At 39.7% G+C, this 20,388-nt stretch overlaps 1 protein-coding gene across 1 annotated transcript in view; it reads right to left on the bottom strand.

The window, feature by feature from the left end:
- LOC121941845 (E3 ubiquitin-protein ligase SMURF2) overlaps positions 1-20,388 on the bottom strand; it is a 77,490-nt gene that overhangs the window by 29,642 nt on the left and 27,460 nt on the right. Inside the window, exons 3-5 of the mRNA XM_042484748.1 lie at positions 14,252-14,290; positions 11,064-11,172; positions 3,643-3,776 (exon numbers count right to left, since the gene is read on the bottom strand). Of these exons, the coding sequence (XP_042340682.1) occupies positions 3,643-3,776; positions 11,064-11,172; positions 14,252-14,290 (282 nt within the window). The remainder of the gene's footprint in view (positions 1-3,642; positions 3,777-11,063; positions 11,173-14,251; positions 14,291-20,388) is intronic.

The following is a 20,388-nucleotide window of genomic DNA, read 5'->3' as shown; positions in this document are numbered from 1 at the left end:
ACACATCTGCAGCTTCACTCATTCTGTGTGAAAAGATAAAAATTTGGACACACAAAATATCACAAATTTTGGGCACAAAGTGTGTATGCAGGCTTGTTGTTTCTGGATAAGTAAGAACTCATTGTCTGCTCTGTCTGCTCTGCACAGGAGAGCACTGCCAGATGCAGACAGCACAGAAACACAACCCAGGAAGACTCTGAACAAGATCCAGACATAGATACACTCAGCAGTCTCTCTCTCTTTCTCCCCCTCTCTCTTACACACACACACACACACACACACACACACAATTCCACAGGGAAACTTGTGCACGGCCAGCCCAGCTGACCACTATCAATAGCGTGTGTGTGTGAGCATGCAGGATAGTTCTGAAGGAGTTTTGGCTCAGTTATATAAGTAAAAAATAATCGGACATAAGACAGAGTGTGAGTTAAGCAGAGGAAGGGAAATATGCAGAAGACGCATTGACAGAGTGAGTGAGAGAGAGGGAGATAAAGAGATGCCCCAGTTCGTCATGTACTGATACTAAAACCAAAGTGAAACTGGATTTGTCATGTCTTTGAATAGCCTGTATGACTTTGTATGCACACAAAATGGTGCATCTGTTTGTATGTACAGACCAAACACATTTAAACAACCCTATAGCTTGTTTCCAGAAGTGTGCGTGTGCGTGAGTGTTTGTGCGCGAGTGTTTGTGTGTGCATGGGTGCATCTGTTCCGGATACGTGTCTAGACTAAACAGGGATGGTCTAAAGCCTTACATGGCTGGAATAGTAAGCAGATTTTTCCCTTAAATAAGAGAAGAGGGAAACAGAGAGACAGAACATTCACAGACCTTTAAATACAAGCCCTCACTGCACCATTCAGTTCCTCAGAACTCCAGAAACTGTGTGTACGACAATAAACAAGCTGCAAAAAATGTTGTCAATATGTGCATGTAGGTGCACAAAAGTGGATTGTGTTTAAGTATTCATTAATTCAGCTTATGCACATCTGTATCTTGATGTGTGTATGTCTGTATGCATAAATAAAAACAGTAGTATCAGCAGCATCACAGTCAGCAAATCAGTAAATATAAATGGCTGTTATATCAACACTATAAATAATACGCACATAAACATCAGGGATCAAAGAGAGGCGAACTAACATGTGTAGTCCATAAAGTCATTTTGAAAAGCTGGTGGTGTGTGTGTTAGTGAGTTTGTGGGTTCAGAAGTGGGACAGATGACTTAGAGGTTTGTGTGTGCGACGCTACAGGAAGTGGAGCTCAGTGTAGAGCCAGACAGACTTGTAGTGAACTAGACAATCATACCAGACCCACTTTTGGTTTGCAAGTGTGTGTATGTGTGTGTGTGTGTGTGTGTGTGTGTGTGTGTGTGTGTGCAGGAGTGAAACAGCTGAATATGATTTCTAGGAACCAAGACAATTCCAGTAAAATCTTTTTTGTTTGTGTATTTATATATACGTGTGTGTGTGTGTGTGTGTGTGTGTGTGTGTGTGTGTGTGTGTGCGAGCATCTTGGTCAGACCACAGACTGGGCAAAGTTCAAGTGACAGGACAAGGACAAGGAGATAATGTGACTGCTGGTGTCTTGTCATAGATCGTGATATGCCTCCCTGTCCACTTCCTGTGGCTACGAGAAAGTATAATTTTTGCCATGCTGGCTGTAAGTAAGTGGCTGGTCTGGAGCCTAACTGGAGTCTATACTGTCTGTTTCTGGAAGCTGTGGGTAAATCTAAGGCACCCAGTGGGGTTAAAGTGTGGCACCAGGTTTCTATAGCCGTCAAGGTCCCTTTTGTGGCTTTTGGTGGATTAGGGGGTTTAAATGCCAAGCATGCCATTTCAGAGCAAACATAAAGGTGGCTGGAACATATTCTGTACTTGAATGTATTTAGCTTAACAATTTGGAGTTGGCGTAGGAGGATGTTACATTTGGGCCAACCAAACTACCTATATTCATGAAAGTATCCAACTATGCAGTTTGGATAAAAAGCATCCATTAACTGGCAATTATATTGGGGTGTGACTGTGTAGAACGGATGAATGGAAAAAAGCAAAAAGCCACATATATATATGTTTTTGGTTTTTTTTTTTTTCAAAAGGCCAGGTGGGGGAGGAGGGGGGGGGGTGAAACTCAGTGTGGTGGTCCTGGTACATGTCTGACACTTTTCATTTAAGTCAGGAAGATGGATTGAAGGAAAGGAGGGGAATGTGTGGAAGGAATGTTAATTTGACAGTATGTACTACAGTTAAGTGTATATGTGTCAGCATCAATTGACTGGTACTGCAAACAGACAGACAGGGTTAACAAGCATGTGGCCATATGGACTGTACAGCGGGAGAAAAAGAGTTTAAATGAGTTGGAAATCAAAGGGCACAACACAGGAGCCACGCAGACGGGAAACTAACCATTTGAGAATGTGTGTGTCTGCAAAATCACTGCTCTCCCTTTGTACGCTACCCACATCAGCCCGGGATCAACTTTATGGTCAACCGAGGATATAACACAACTATCCCAGAACAGCATCCTTCTTACTCTTTTGGCATCTGGTGCAAAACAGTGCCAATAAGTATATGAGCAGGACTACGTTTCCAAGACTAAAAGCTGTTTGTTTCCCTGACATAGAGTCGCACTGCTGCAAAAATGAATTGTGGCTATTGATTTAGTCCCAGGTGCCGGATGTCTACAGCAGGCGATATTTCTGATATGTGTGGCCTAAAGGAGTTGCATGTGTATTGTGCCCATAAATCAAATGGCAATAAATGGCTGGCACAAAAGCAGCAGCAGGCTGCAAGCTGGGAATGTGACAGCGGCACTGTTGAGAGAGCTGCGCATGTACCAGCAGGCTAGCAAGCTATCAGACTGCAGCAGTCAGATAAAACAGCAAAGGTTCCCCTGACATCAAGTTTGTGTCTTGTTGTTGGAGACACTAGGTCTGGTCCCCACATTTCTCTGTCTGACTATGAGTGCAGCGGGCAGGATGTGTGTGCATGCATGTGTGAAGAGAGGCTAGCATGGCTCACCCAACTGCTGTTTAGTTATTCATTAATTAATTCCCTCATCACTCTGCACTAACATGCCAAACTGGAACCTGAGGGTAAAGGCCATGTTAACTCTTTGAAACCTGGAGTGGGCAGCATCACTTCTCTTGTGCTGCTTTCAGATGCCTTTCACAAGTGTTTAAACCTTTGAGCTCTGAGCAGAACGGTTTAATTTCTTTAAAAACAAAGGGAAAAAACAATGAGCAACTTGGGAGGAAAAGTTGCAAGAAATTAAAAGATTTAGAATGTTTTTTTTAAGATAGGGTAGAAAAAAAGAAAAAAAGCTATGGAAAAATATTCATAATTATCATAATTACATATTTAAAATTATGTTACAAAATTAGATAATTTTTACACACTTTTTTGCCAAGTCTTCTCTGCCTTGTCTGTTTGTTGTTTTTTTTCTTTTTTTATAATTCCATGTAATTTTTTTTTTTAAATCAAATTTCATACTAATTTTTGGTTCACTACTTTCTTTGCTCATTGCCTTCTTTCCATGTTTTTCCAAGAAATCAAGCCAATTTGCTCAGTTTTCAAAGGGTTAAGCATGCAGAGAGAGCCTCAGAAAACCACAAAGAGTATGCACACACAGGTACTCACAGCCAGTGTCTTTGAGTCTGTTGATGGCGTTGGACAGGAGGCGAACACAACCCAGGAAACCTGCACCCTGTTTTTTGTGGATTTTCTTGTGGTTCCATACGCTGATGGTGATTGAGTCTGCCTTTCCAATGTATCTGAAAAAGGAAGAGTAAGATAACGGCTCAAAAGATAGAAAATAGCAGTTTGCACTCTTAACAAGTGTGCAGAATTTCAAACATGGTGAATGCTTGTGTGCATATTGCAAAGAGGGGGTCAAAACTCTGAGAACAGAGCAGGTCTCCATCAATCAGCAGGGTCTGAGGGATAAAAGAAAATCACAAGCTACGACACTCTTTTTCAATTTTCAAAACATCAAACACACTGGCTAAAAAAAAGAAGAAGAAGGAAAACCCAGAAACTTATATGTTTTGCATTTCTTCCAACTACTTCTCCCTGACACCATGAGCACAGTGCACACCATGTTTGCGGTGTAGACTTTCAGACTGCGTAATGAGGCCGATTAGCACATTTTGAAGTACCTTGTGTGTACGTGCTCTGTGTGTTTGTGCAGATTTAGCGCTGCTGAGGTCAGTCTGGTTGTGGTTGGGGAACAGAGGAAGTCCCCGAGATGTGCTCCACCACTGTCTGAGACCCAGACAGCTCCCACAGTAAACACGCAGAGTTCAACAGTCGAATGCACAATCACGCCGACACTGACATGCATACATAATTACAACCTAGCACGGATGCCAAGGTCTATATTATGCTGTGTATCACTAGATAGAAGTGGGGTTTCCCAACTAAACACATCAAAACTTGGTATGTTAACCATACATAGAAGCAGGGAAACTGTTGCACTAAAATTAAATAACCTGTGTGGGGATATTTTTAAGTGTAAAGTGATTCAGTGTGGAGTTGCTATCTGAGAATCTGATCAGGATGAAGTAGCAGAGGTTAGCATCTTGGCACTTTTCTCTCTCAGCAGATGCTGATGTGTCTAGGCTTGTGCTTTGTTGCACATGATTATGATCTCATCTTCTAGCCATTTAACGCTATTACAAATGGGTGAAAGAACACACAGTATTTTGCAATGAAAGCTCCAATTTTCTTCTCCAATTAAGGCAAGTAAATTAAAGGCTTTTTTGCCGAGAAGTGGATTCTTACAGACTAGAAACCACTAGAGGTAAGATGTTCAAACCCTGTATCTTGTAAAGGGCCTCTGACACATCATAATATGACAGTGGGATTATACAGAATATTTAATTAATTAGCACAACCTGGGAGATTTTTTTTTTTTTAACTTTACGATGTTATGAGAAATCAAACAAAACTGCTGACTGAATGTACTTAGAAAGTAGCACCGTTGTTCACTTTGATGAGAACAGTTTTGACTAAGCTCAGCCTTGATTAGGACATCGCTCTAATCTTAGAACAACAGATGTTTTAAGCATCACACTGTTAGATTGCAGTTTGGTTCCCCGCATTTGGTGTGCTGTGGTGCAACTCAAATTGTCTCTCTGAGCATATAACACTGTGCAGGGTTTAATCTCATGCTCGTCTCTTCTCACAGTGTGGTTATGAGGTCAGTGTGATGCAAAGGTGTGTTGAGCAGAAAACCGTGGAGCCAAAAAAAGAGAACTGAAATAGCAGAGGAGACAATGACTGAGTGTCTGAGGATAAGAGAACAGGTAGAATAAAATGTTATTTCCTCACTCAGGATAACTGTGCCAAAAACAGTGTTGGGAAAAGTTGTCCTCTGACATAACACTGCAGGCACTGAGACAGTTATTATTACTCACTCAGTTTCATGAGTGAGTTCATCAGTTCCAAATATTTAACAGTTTGGTTTTTTTTTTCCTTCAAAATCTACATGAACCACTCTTCACATCAGCATAAATGAAATCAAACCCCCCTTATGTCCTTCTTTAATGACGTGGTTGATGAACAAAAGGAGCAAATGCCAGGACTTGAGTTTTCATTACAACAAAATTATGACTTCTGTGTTACCTGCATGCCAAACTAATCAGTGCACATAAGGCCACATTGCCTACTAATATATACCGTGACCAGTTGTTGACAATCAATGTAGCATTTTAAATGGACTCTGGCACAGAGCTCATCCCTCATGAAACGCACCTTCATTACATAAATCTCTGCAAACTGTAGAGGGCAAAACATCATCACCAATCTGTTTTAACCAAATATTCTCACATCTAGCCCAGCTAAAAATCACAAAAACACCCAATCTGTCAGCAGCACGTTAATGTTCTGTAACTGGTCCCAACAGCGTTAGTTTCACGTCACCTGTTCAACTGACTGTAGCAGTTAAGATAACATGCCACTGTTATTACAGACATGAGATCAAACCACAGACACTTGCCTCTTTATTGACTCACAGCATGACGCCGTGGCAGAATGACCATCAGGGAAACACTAGAATGGATATTTGGCATTAAGTAGGCTGTAAATAGAGAGATGTTCAATATAACTGCAGACTGAACTGACTGTGACTCCCCGTCTTCTAGACGTAGTTACTGTTGCACTAAAAGCTACAATGTACTTGGTGTGGAAACTTTGTCCAGAAAAAAGGACACACTGCATCATATTTTTGAACAGGAGCTGTCAACACAAATCCAGAGCCGCACAGAGCAGATCTCACTGTGTCACCTTTACAGAAGTCCCCCCCTTTTCTTTTTAGGTTCATTACTATTATTTGCATTCTATAATAATAATTTATCATTAATTCTTTCATTTCAAGGATTTTATAAAATTCTTGAAATTAAAGTATTTTATACAATTTTATGTTTTTTTTAAAGTAATGTATTAAAACATAAAATCTGCTAGATCAGTGATTCTCAGGGTGTCAGTGGAAAGTTTTTAGATTTATTCATTTAAATTATCATGACATATTTTCATTTTTAGCAAACAGCTTTATAGTTCAATAAATAATATTTTAGTTTTTAAAACTGAAACACTTTAATCTCACAAATTGCGTATTTAAAATAATATTTTCATGCAATTCTTTATGAAAATTAAGAATTGTATGTGCAGTATGTGCACGGTTCATTCTGTGCTCCTGGCAAGTTGTTTTTTTCTATTTAATCGTCTTAAATTATTCAATTCCCACCACTGAATTTACAAAAAAAAAAGGAAAAACAAAAAAAAAGAAACGACCATATGATTAACTGCTAAACGCTGGGGGTCAAGCACAGCGACAACACAATTACAAACAATCTGTACATCTCTCTCACAAACACACTTCATTATGTGGTTAAAGGCAACAAGAAAAATAAGGATTAGCGCTCCTAATCCTGCAGACAACAGCAGAGGAGGGGAAAAAATTCTTGGTTCAAATCCAGATTAGCTTTCCAGGACATACTAAATCCAGACCCGCAGGACTTCCCAAACTTTTTTTCTTGCCAGGGAACGTACATTACACTGGGAAATCAAATCTAAGATTTCTTTCCAGGTTGGATATATTTCACATTAATGTTGGACAGCCTTCAGTTGTTAACATCTATAAAGACAAAAATAAATCAGAGCAGAGATTCTACAGCTCTGGCTGGTCCATATCGAGTACCTTGATCTGATTTATGTAAACTGAGTTGAGGCCAAAGCATTCCTCTTCGATTCCCGTGTTCCTTGCTGTTACATTGAACCGACCACCCCATTTCACTTCTCTTCTTCCACTTTTGGACATATGCTTCCACAGACGTTTCCTGTCTCTCATAATGGAAAACTGTGAATATTTAAGCAATAACATCATTTGCAAAGTACAATAAGTTCTGGGGTGCAATGCAGGTATGTCCGGCACTCGTGCTTGTTGAACCTTTGCTGTCAGTCGTAGGCTGAGAAAGACAAAACACTTATTGAGCACGCAACCAAAACCATGCCTGTTTCTAAGCATAGAGCGAATCACTCGCTGCCTGTTAGCTTTCTCTGCTGTGTCAACCCACGTTTTTACTGCGCCAACTCACTGCAGACAGGAATGAAGCAGAGAGAAATTTTCTGCAAGTTAAACTACTACTAATCAATGGCTGGAGTTAGTCACTTTTTGATTATAATGTAGGTGTGTATGTCTGCCATACGGGCCTCCAGGGCTTGGGATAGGTGGGCTGTGATGAAGACCCAATGCATTTATGATACGGATGGCCAAAGGGAGAATAAATACTGACTGTAGTAGTGCTAGTGCCATCGGTACATGATATTACTACAAACCAAATCTTGCCCATGCAGTATGTGTGAAGCCTGGTAAGCAGTGGTGCAATGTGACTTAGTACATTTACACAAGTACTGTACTTAAGTATGAATTTGAAGTACTTGTAATTTCCATGAGTATTTTCTTTTCATGCTACTTTATACTTCTACTACACAAACTTTCAGACGAAAACATTGTACTGTATACATCACTACATTTATCTAAAAGCTTTACTTACATTTTTTATGATGTTTTATTAAAAATGAAGTTACCAAACAGTTTGTACAAGTACAGCTGCAACATGTAATTGATTAATCAATCAGCTGATCCACAGAAAATGATACGCCAACTATTTTGAATAACATTTAATTCTTTTCTATTTTTTTAAAAATAATTCTGCGTTTTGGGTTTTGTTTGTTTTTTTTTTAAAATTAGTTTTTTGACATCATTTTAATAATTTTGAGTTTTAGGGGTGTTTTCTTTTCTATGTTTGATATTGATTTTGAGTTTTTAGGATTATTTTTTTCTAAATGTTTTAAATAATTTTGATTTTACTGGACATGGTTTTTTTGATGCTCTTCTTTTTAAGATTTTTTTCTGCATTGGAGACTTTGACTTTTCATACTTAAGGTATGCTTTCCTGATAATGCTTAATTACTTTTACCATTTTCAATACTGAACTTTTACTTGTAACAGAGTATTTGCACAGAGTGGTATTAGTTCTTTTACTTAAGTAAAGGATCTGAATACGTCCCCCACCACTGCTGGTAAGGTATCTCGGGCTCTCATGAGATGACATGTCATGCACAGCACAACATGTACAGTATTTAACATAGAGTGAAGGCAGAGGGAGCAGAATCTGACCCTCTAACCAAAGCAATGTGAGGAGTTCATACAAAAAAGGCTGGAAATTGGAGGCCAAGCATGAGGAGGCAACTTGCCAAAACCAGACCTACATACTACTGTGAGTTCATGAACTTTCAGCAAAATGTTTTCAAAAGCTTTGGCTGGACATCAATATGAATTACAGAGCATCAACTGCAGTTAAAAAGTTATATAATTATTGCAGGCTATGCATGCTACGTAATGTGGCGCACAGAGGCTTCTGGTGTCATGCGGGAAAAGACCCCTCCTCCTAAAGCTGGGGGTGTGGCGAGCTGGCAATCTGCCAAGCCTACACTCCCATCTGCTTTCTGTGGCATGTTAGCCATTTCCTGAACCAGAGAAAGAGGCCAGGGGTCGCTGGCGGGAAATACACTCCTCCAAGAGGGTAGCGAGTGAGAACGGGGGTAGAGAATGTTAAAGAGGGGATCTGAGGTTTTTGTTGACAGGGCACAGGAAGCACCGTGAAACAGGTGTGTGTTTGAAAATTAAAGTGTGCCCCGAAAGGCAAGATATATCTGTTCAAGTGAAATGCACAGTCACATGCTGTCTGCATGGACACTTATATAACTCCGAAATGCGATTTTCTTAAAGTAAGAGCAATGTTTTCCCTTGAGAAGGAAACATTGACCCATTTTTTTGGAATTAACAAGATTATGAGCTCCGATATACAAGAACATTTTACATGGAATAAAGAGAAATTATGAGAATATTATCTCATTAATAAAAAAAAGAGCAAGAAATCACATAATTTGGAGATAGTAATCATGTGAATTGGGAAAAATTAGAATTTACAAGAATATGATCTCATTAATTAAAAAAAAAACAAGAGGAGATTTTTTTTCATAAAAGCTTCCCATAAAATAAATAAATATACTAAACAATAATAATAATACTTTTGCCCCAATGAAAAATTTTCTCAGAGAGTAATATTTTATTATATATTTTTTAGAATAACTTCATATCTTTTGGTTAAATTGATGACTTATTCTTCTGTACTTTTACAACAACTGTGTTTCATTGTAATTAGGGCAGCAACTTATAATTATTTTCAGTCTAATTATCCTATCATTTACTTGAAAAATGGATTAATTAATCACCTGGTCCATAAGTCAGAAATGTTGAAGAAAAAAAAGTTCCCACATTTCAAGATGATATTTTCTTTTGTCTGACCAACGAAACCCAAAAATATCCAGTTTATGATCACTGAAGACAAATAACACCAGATAAAACTGACATTTGAGATGCTGGTGTTTTTGCAATTTTAGCTTGAAAATGAACAAAAATTGATCACCAAAATTCTCACTGTCATACATATTTTCATCCTGTACTTGTTCATCCTTTTTCTTTTGTAACTCTTGAGCGCGTCCCTTTCTCCCTTAAATGCTCTCCCTCCTGAAAACATCCCACTATCAGGTTTTTACCTCATTCCTTCCTCTTCTACTGTTTCCCTCCATCTCTCATCACTACACAGCCTTTGCCTTCCATGCGTCCTTTGGGGTGAACACTCCTTGTAACGGCCTGTCGACACAAACCTCAGCACAGGGATGTACTGTGGTCGTATTTTTTTCTCAGCAATGTGACCAGCCATTAAAGCTTTTTTTAACCATTGGACTATTCATACTTTATAGGTTTTGTTTGAAATACGAATGATTTGCATTTATATTTCTAAGACTGACAAAAAGAGAAAAAAATGCATTACTGGATAGAAAAGTTTCAAGAACAAGATTCAAAAAGGGCCATAAAACACACAAATTACTTAAAAACAAAGTAGCACTGTAAATGTGTTGTCCTTTGGAAAGCCACATTTGGCTCACAGCGAACCAGAAAAATATGAACAAGACAAACTTCAATTCGCATAGGACATTGTTTAAGAGTACAAAACAAGTTTGCAAACTCCAGCTCCCAATACCCAAAATAGGAAGAATCTGTTATCTGAGAAAAAGAAGGAATTCACATCAGTAGGAGTTGCATTTTCCTCCCAAACAAAATCTCACATGCATACGTCCTGGTGAGGGCTGAGATATGGCATGTCTAAAATCTCACTCTACAACATGTTTTGTTCAAGCATTAAAAAACTGATAAAGCTTTATAGGTGGGTGTTTCTGCACACAGTAAAGATGCGCTCAATCTGCATTCCTGAGACACTTGTCATTGCAGTTACACACAGACAAACTACAGAGCAAAACCAGCGTGCTGCATTTCTGTGACAACAATGCTTTCTGTACTGTTTCAGATTTCAAGTGGTAAGTGACCTCAGACACAAGTCAACACACACATACTATCACTGCATTTGTGTCTTAATGAGTCATAAGCGGCGTACAGCAACACTTCAGACAGCCCCACAGTTCTGTTGACTTACAGATCATAATGTTGATTCCACTTTGGGTCCAGCGTATTTCTCACAGTATCTGTGGAGTGGCATTGTCCTGAGCCGTCCACCACCACTTTGGCAAAAGGATCAGGCAACCCTGTAAAAGCAGACAGAGGCAAGTGAAAAGGTTTTGTTTAACAACTGTACAAACCTACTGAGGTCACCAATATCCCACTGATGGAGGAAATTGGTGCGTGACGATGCGACATGTTCAGGGCTCATTTGACTTGTAGTCGAGGTGCTGCACCTGTAGTGACCTGTAGCAGCAGTCTCCTTTGTTTGTTATTTTGCTTTGTTGTTTCTTAGTCTCCCTTCCTGGAGAAGGGGAATTTGCTCGTGCTGTTATCTGATCCATTGTCATCGTACTATGATGGAAGATTTTTTTCTTCCGGTACTGGTCTTTTTTAAGGGTCGTGTTTGGCCTGTAGAAGTATGACCAGCCTCTGACACAAAAATTTCCCCAATATTGAGTTTTTAATAGTTTCTCTTCCAAGAGGATTTCCTCAATTATTTTGTCATGGTTGTTTATATCCATCCAGTCATGCAACCCATCAGCTATCGTCTGACAACAATAAAGCCTCTTGGGGCGTTAAAATTTCACGCTGATCTGATGAAGCCAGCAGCTATCAGGGCAAAACTTCCTCTTCCATGCACTGGCCATTTTGGCTAATCTCTATAAACAGATATCTGTGTTGATTTTTGGCATCAGCGAAGGCCCTTAATGAATGAAATCATTCTCACTGGCAAATCAGCTCAGGGCACAAGAAGAGACACAAAAGTGAAGGGAGCAAACAAAGTGAAATAAATGTGTTATATAAGGTAAGATTGTTTTTCTTTATCCTCTGAGCTCTTTAGCAGAAACATTTCTTGATGCTTTGTGTTAGCTCATGTTAAGTGCACTTTGTTCTTTCAACATTAGATTTTGTTGTTGATGTGCTATCTGGCTAACTAGCAACAGGGCGGTCTTCAGGTTTTTCTTTTTGAATGACAAACACAGACATCCGCTGTCTGAGGGTATGGAGAGCTGTTTCTTTTTACACAGGCTCACAATATATTTGCTGGTTGACTGTCGGTTATTGTCTTTGTGGTGTGTTGATGTGCAACTTTTTGGCCAAGACAAGGGTGACTTGATCCTCTAGCTCCTTGATGTCAATTTTGTGTTTGGGCCTGAACTCACACTGACTACCTGCCACTCAAATGTGATTGATCAATGCTAATTTGACATAAAATGAACAACACAGGGACACTAGAACACTTCCAACACAAAATCTTGTCCCACTGCATAAATATGCAGAATCTGAGATTAATATCCATCTTCTGGCAACGATGGACAATGCAGCATCGGTTATTATAACAGTGATGCAGCGTCTGAAGAGCACATCCCCTGATGCACCTAAACTTATTATTGGAGATATCAATTGTTGCTCAGTGTGTAAGTCAAAGTTAACCTCCTCTTGATAGCTCTGATCACATTGTTTATTTAGTTATGGTCTACCGGTTGATTTGAAAGACAGAAAAAAGAGAGTGCGAGGACATCATGATGTCTTAGGGCTCAATTTAGAAACTGACTTACTGTTACAAATTTACAAACTAGGACATTTTTGAATAATCCTGTGCAGATTTTCATACTGACACATCATCAGTATCAGTTAATACACAGTATGTGTACATTTATTCATTCTTGCATTATTACTGTATTTACTATTACTGACAGCCGTATGTGAGTCAGATTACTCTAAAACTATGAGGCAAGTCTTTTCACAACATCTCATTCAGCTGGAAATATGATGATGGATTCCCTATCGGTGTGATTATCCGTGTTCTCTGTGGGACTGTGCGCAGGTGTATGTGTATTTTAAACGTGAGTATATACCTCTGGGCAACGATACTTCACACAAGTCAAACCTGTTCAGTCACCCTTATGCTTTTGTCGGACTTCCCTGTTTGTGGTTGTGCGTGTGCATGCATGCAAGTCAAAAAACGAACATGCCATTGTCTGAAACCATGACTTTTGGGTTATTTGAGAACCAAACTGTTAGATAAACCACACACGACTGTTGCAATGTGGTCCTTTCATCACTGGCAATTAAGGTTAAAGGTGTGAGTTGCTTAGGGGGTAATTTTTTGTGAAAAACGTTTCATCAGTGGAAGTAAATGATATGTCTCCTCTTACATGAATGGCCTGATCACCTTAACAGAAGTTGAAAAAATGGCCTAAAGGTAAATGTTAACTAATGGTAAATTACAGGCTACAAAGAAAATTACATAATAAATCCTTCCTTGGATGACCTCTAGCTATCAGCATCTCTTTGCATATTTGCATACACATGTGTGTTTTGTCCCATTTAGTCCCATCTCACTATTATGGTGACACACTCTACAGTTCCTCTACATTCTCAGGACAGGACAGGCAGACAAATAAAGGAATGAAAAACTGGATTTTGTTCTTTATCCTTTTAGTTGTGAAGACCTTAAGTGTAATGTACGCTACATTTTTAAGGTGGTGTACATGTTACAAAGAAATAAAAAAAATATAAATACAATTCTCAAAATTCTGACCGCTTGCTGTTTTTGTCACCAGCACTTAATTGTACTCTTACTTTCAATACTTAAGTACATTTGATATAATAAAATTGCTCTGATACTTAAGTACAGATCCTCTCAGACTTTTACTCAAGTAATATTTAAATAAGTGACTTTAACTTCTACCAAAGTCATTTATTGTAAGATATCAGTACTCAAGCATGGCTTTCAGATTCTTGATCTACCACTGCTTATTTTCATCCACTAAAAAAATAAGACCAATTTGACAGAATTTTACCACAAAATGCAAAATCCGACCATAAAATGTCTTGTTGACTACACGATGATGTTTGTTCTCATGTAATAGTTGTTAAAGTGTAATTTCTGTCCACTTTGATTAAAGCATTTTTCAATTAACTCTAGTGCTTCTGTACCAGTGGACCTAATATCTATTACTAGAAGGTAGGTTAGCTGCAGGTCCCTGTGCGTGCAAAGCATCCTAGTGTGTATAACAGACAGACAGCTCCTGAGGGACTTCATTTACAGCAAGGCTTCAAAAGCCAGCACGCTGCCACTGCTGACAAAGCCCATTCTAATGCACAAGGGAGGGAATGGGACAGGAATAGAAACATGTAAAAATAGGCTCTACTTACGGAAGAAGTCTTTCTTTGCTAGGTTCTTCGCACACAGGACTGCAAGAGAAGAAATACAGAGAGATGTTAATGACAAGTTAAAAATTAAATGGGCACAAATTAAGACAGAAAATCAAAAGAGCAGTCCAATGATTGCACAAAATACTTGGGTGTCTCTAAATAAACTCAGCTACTAGCTGAATACTCAGCTTTCAATGGTATATAATTAAAAAAAAAAAAAGAAAAAAGAAAAAAATATACATCTCTGCCTGCAAAAGAATGAACAAACTCTTAGAATTATTCTACTAAATTATATTTAAAGCACAGCTGTGATGTGTTAATGGTAGCCAACATTTTGATGCAGGTAACTGCTTCTCTCTGGTAATATTTTTAGTAAAAGGCCAGCCAACTCAAAGATTTCATTACTTATTCATTTTTGTCTTGGCTGTAAAACTTGACACAGTTTCCGTTGAGTAATTACTGCTGTTTTTTTGCCGACGTATCGGTTTGTCCATCCTCACCGTCCCATCACAGGAAAGAGACCGGTCTTAAGAGTTTTTCCTTGTGAAATATTGAGTGGACAAGCACTCTTTTCTGTATGAAGCAGGTCCCCGGGGGTTTGCATCACAGGCAACATACAATGGCTTTCAACAGAGACGAGGAAAGTGAGAGAGTAAGTCTGTGTTTGGGTTTCTCTGCTATTGGCTTTTTATCTTCCTTCCTAAATGTCTGCACTGGAGGGTCTAGGTGAGGTGGAAGCAGGCCGCTGCTTGGTTTGGAGCTAGCCGGACAATCATGTGATAATTATAGAGTGAGACAAAGCAGGCCAAGAAGCAACAATAAAGAGCAGTAGCAGACAATACCAACACGATGCAGGTAATGAAAAAAACACTGAACTTAAGAGATATAAAAGGCAGTTAAATAAATATCACAAGCTGCAGACAGGCCAACACTTGAATCACATCTCTGTGATTGAATTGGAGGTGGTGCTAAACTCTAAGCAAAGAGAAATCTGTTTCATCTCTCTACAAGTGCTTCCACCCCTCCATCCAGTTTCTATATTCACTTCAGACTTGATAGTCAATGCAGACACCTCTTTGTTTTCCAACCCTATCATGGTCTTAGTCTGTGTGCAAAGAGATTAACGCACAAGTTTGAAAAAAAAACATGCGAATCAGGCAGTGCCCAGGCAGCTCAATGGGTGGTAGAGGTAGAGAAGATATCTGGAAATTCCCTTAAGGATGTCTTGAGATGTAGCGCTCAAGAGAATGAGACTGATGCAAGGTCACACTGACGTCTGACCCCTAACCTCTAAAATCGAATCAGTTTAGCGTTGAGTTGTTTGTTTGTCAATGTTTGTGCCAAATTTGAAGAAATTCCAGAGATACTGCGTTCACAAGAATGAGAAAGACAAAGTCATAGTGACTTTGACCTATGACCACCAAAATGTAATCATTTCATTGTCAAGTCCAAGTGGACGTTTGTGCTAAATTTGAAGTAATTGCCTCAAGGCGTTCTTGAGATAGCTTGTTAATGAGAATGGGACCGACGAACAGACGGACGATCTGATGACATAATGCTCTGTCCTGCTCTGCTAAAAAAAAAACCAGACGAATACAGCTTCCAAAGGGAACATTGCCCATCATCTACAACACAATGTGAAGCCTGTACTGCAAGTGCTACTGTAGGCTTCTATATGCATTATTTACAGCAGCCAACTATGCATGCACTAGCCCTCATTTAGAAAATAAGATATAGAGGCTATGAATTAACTATGTATAGAGACGGAGTTCTCATGCAGTTATCAGACAGAGGGTCAGAGAGTTTGTGGGATCATTTCAGAAGTTTATACAAGCAGAGTTATACACATTTCTGACATTAAGACCCCTTTACACCAAAACAGTGCTGTGCCGGAGACATCATGTACATGTACCACACAATAGATCATATCAGAGCATGTGAACCTGCCACGAATGAGAAACGAGCACCACTTCCAAACAAGATATGGACAGGCCTGGGAAACCAACCTAGCATTACACCCATTCAATGCAGAGACCTTGACAGTAACCAAAATGACACAGTCAGACAAATCAGACAGAATCACAACATGGGAACAGACGATCTCAACACAAACCAAATTACACTGACTGGGCCCCAAGTGGATGAACACTAACCATCAGCTTGTCAGGGGAAATTACACTGCCAAAGCCGACAGTATGGGCGCAGGCCAAATCGGAGGCTGCCAGAAAAGCCTCCTGCGGGACAAAACGGACACCATGTTGTCGGCAGACAGGAGAAAAACAGGAGACACAGAGGCCTGAAATCTTGGCAGAACATTTGTGGATAGAGAATCCAACTCAAAGACAAAAATCAGCCACCAAAGTTAAAATCGGTCATCATCTTGGCCTTAAACCTGGCCTTGAAAATCTGTGAATGAGCCTATTTTGTGTACATGAATTAAAAAGTATTAGCAGCAGAGGTTTAACAACAAAAATCATTCTATCTACTGGTTTGGAAATCTTATTTAAAGGGACCTTGTGCTGTTTTTTTTTGTAAACAACCAAAACTTTGGCTGCATGTAGTGTTACTCTAACGGATTGTGTGTACCTGAGGGGCAGGTGTAACATTTTATTTCTTGTGTTTTAATCAATGCTGTGACTCTAACATTGCTTGTAAAAACAAGTTGTGACTGTTAACAAGTAGAAAACAGATACAAGTTACCTGAAATTGTATCCAAACTAGGGATTTCAATGGTTAACCATAGTTACAGGTTAATGAGTGTCAGCCTTTTGAAAGTAAAATTAACCGAAAATGATGTCCCTAATCCAAACCGTTCAACAGGTTTGTGTGAACAGACATCAGAACCAAAAAATGAAACAAATGTCTTCACTAATCAACCCTGTGTTTCCAGTCGCAGAACAAAACAAATCAAATCCTGAAGAAAGCGCTGGTATAAATTAAAGTGATGGTTTGGGATTTTTGGAGTGGGGCTATGTGAAATACTTATGTATAGTTGTGTATTACATACAGTAGCTAGCAGTTGGCACACTCCCGGTTTGCAGAAATGGACGAGGCGCACACCACACAGGGGTTGATATCAAAATGTATTTTAGCTACTTAAAAAAGACCTACCTAAAAAAATCAATATCAGTCTTAGTGGACACTCTGTTTAGATAACTTTCACCACTTTACCTCACCATCACACAGCCTTTTCCTTTGTCACTACATTTCTCATCCACCAGAGGTCAGCTGTTTAGGTCAGAAAGTGCTGTTAGCAGCTGTGAGGTGATCCGAATGAAACAAAACTGCACGTTGAAAACACTCAATACAGCATCAACTGATACAACATTTTTTTTTTTAGGTAGGCCGTTTTTAGAGTGGCTAAAACACGTTTTGATGTCAGCTCCTCTCTACAGCATGGTAAGGCTGAGCATGTGGCTTGTCTGTTTTTCCGCGTGCAATGACCGACAGCTACTGTATGTAATACACTGACCATACAGAAGTATCTCATACAGCCCCTCTTCAAGAATCTCGAACTATCACTTTAAGATACCTTTTCAGTCCTGTGCACAGTACAGGAAAAAGCAAAGCTAAATGTTAACAGTCAGAAATCAGCAGTTCATCACGTCTCTACAGAAGCCTGCAGAGTGGTGTGTGTCTGTGGCGAGAGAAGGATGGTCTGTCTGCACTCAGGTCAGGCAGGTGAGCTGGATGTTGTGCTAGCAGTAAACCATGAAGGTGACAGTGAATATTCAGTGTGAGCTGAAATTTGTCAGAACCATCACACCAGTGAAGCTATTTTAGCAGTTCAAAGAGAAACAGTTTCTCGTCCTCTGACCGGCTCTTCTGATCGGGCCTTGAAAGTATTTATTTGAAGAATATCTGCCAATAACGATCAGTGGCTTATCGATCTGAGCAGCCTATTTTGGGGATGTTCAATTTAGTATCCTTGCTTGTCCCTGACTCTAGCTATTTAAAGTGGAGATAGTGTTTCTTGATCTTTATAGCAGAAGTCCTCATCATTCAGCAGCAGTGCAGCGGGGCATTTGGTATGGCTGCTCCCAACTGCTGAAAAGCAACATTGGTAAGTAGCTGCCACTAGGTTAAACAGAGTGTGCTGAGCAATAGTACAGACTTGGCTCTGTGGTTACAAAACTATGCTAATGAAGATTAAAGGCTTAACCTGCACACTGCTCCAGTGTCTCAGCCACAGTTACCACAGAGGGGACAGCCTCTCTCATTGTCATCAATGGCTTCTCACCAACTGTGCTGCCAGGCACAGCCGGCTGCTGCTACTGGCAACAGTGATGACAAATAAGTTCAAAGGGGGCATTTGACAATGGAGCTATAATGACAACTAGAGGGGCAAAGTTTTCAGAGTTGAAACTACAAGCAAGGTTAAAAATATTCACTCTTCTACATGGTAAATGATTGACTCATTGGTGACTTTATTCCAAGTTACAAACTACTGTGAGTACCATTAGAGTGCAACACTGAGGTGCAAGTTGAAGCCATCTGGGCATGTGTGTGCATTAGTGTGTTAGTGTTGAGTGGTCTTTATGCAAGAAAGCTGCATTATAAATGGGAAGATGAATTCTGAAATCTGGGGAAAAACAGCTTCTTGGCTCTGTGTAAGACAGTTTCTCTGTTCAACTTTTAGCCGTTCAGCAGCACTGAGTCTCTATTAAAAAAGCAATGCAATCACCACTACAAATTAAATTAAAAGATTTGAAAGGACATAAAAGCTTAAGAAAATGGTATTTTCCAAAACAAAGGCAACCTGAGAATTGTGCAGAAAACCTCTGTGTGAGGTGTCCCATACTACCCTTACAAATTTCTATATCATTTTATGGAAGTCCCACAAGGATTTAGAATAACATGCCTATATATGTTGATAATCTTATCTGGGCTTATGCAGACTCTACCACTGTAGACCTCAGCGTCAATGAGGAATTAAATCTCATCTCAGCGCCCTGTAGCATCCAGCAGTGTTGAAATGCTGCCACGTGAGCAGGCAGGCTGTGGTGACCCAGGGCTGGCAGAGACCCAGACTCATTCAGATCCTAACATGCAAAGCTAGGTCAACTAGGAATCAGTAAATGACCAGGAAGCCCTGGGGTGAAGCTGCTCTCAGTGTTGTCCGTGGATCAACATCGCCACCACAAACCCTCAATTTAACAGTAAGCGGAGACAATAAATCTGGCTGCACATCAGTGTCATGGAAACAACTAAGGAGATGGCAACCCTGTTACCATCATCTGGGACTCTTCCTAAATAATTTGGAAGTAGATTCTACAAATATTTCTCCCAATGCCTACTCGTGTCGTCCTTGGGGTCATTCTGACCCCAAACGAAATCTTTTGCCATCAAAACATGTTGTTTATACTTATGTGAACAAGGTCTATTGGCTCTAAATTCCAAAACGAAAGGGAAAATGTGTGGTAATGGGTTGGACTGAAGTAAGACTAAAGGTGTAACACAGAAATGATTGAAAATTTATAAAATATGTTTTAAATAATAGTTAAAACAGGGCAGGGTTAGAATGACCGCAGAGAACAAAAGATGTATGGCAATCAGGAGGACATTACGAGGGGATGAAATAAATGTGTTTCCTTCCTGTGCTTTTGGATAGACAAAGACCACAAGAGTAAAATTTTGTCTTATTTTTGAGAATAAAACGGTAGCTGGGTAGGTAGCTGAACTTCCCACCAGGTTTAAGATATTGGTAGCAAGTATAATCCCTTTAATTTGACTAACAAGTAGGGTTGGGCACCAAACTTGGTACTTCTGATGGAATTACTACTGAGTACCCATCCATGTTAAAATACCAATGTTCAATCAATGCCAAATGTTGGTGGCTAAGAGTGCACCTTGGTGAGAAAGCCAGGTTTAGACCGGAAGCAGAGGCACCAGGAGTCCCGTGGGTGGCTTACCAGCTTCGGGACGCTTCAGTGTGTAAACAATTGAGCTCTAGGGAGCTGCTGAGTTCAGAAAGGAGGTGGAAGAACCACTAAGTGCCCGAAGCTGGGAAGCCGGCCATGCCTCCATTGGCTTCCCAATGAGCCAAAACTCTTGCTGCAGCAAAAATAATTTCAGTCTGTCGGGTCTATTTTGTTTTGTTTTGTTTTGTTTTTTTAGAAATGTCCTAGTGTCACTTC

Source organism: Plectropomus leopardus, chromosome 4, assembly GCF_008729295.1.
Source record: "Plectropomus leopardus isolate mb chromosome 4, YSFRI_Pleo_2.0, whole genome shotgun sequence".
NCBI classification, from domain to species: domain Eukaryota; kingdom Metazoa; phylum Chordata; class Actinopteri; order Perciformes; family Serranidae; genus Plectropomus; species Plectropomus leopardus.
The sequence above is the reverse complement of the archived record's forward strand: the minus strand, read 5'-3'. Positions and strand labels throughout refer to the sequence as shown.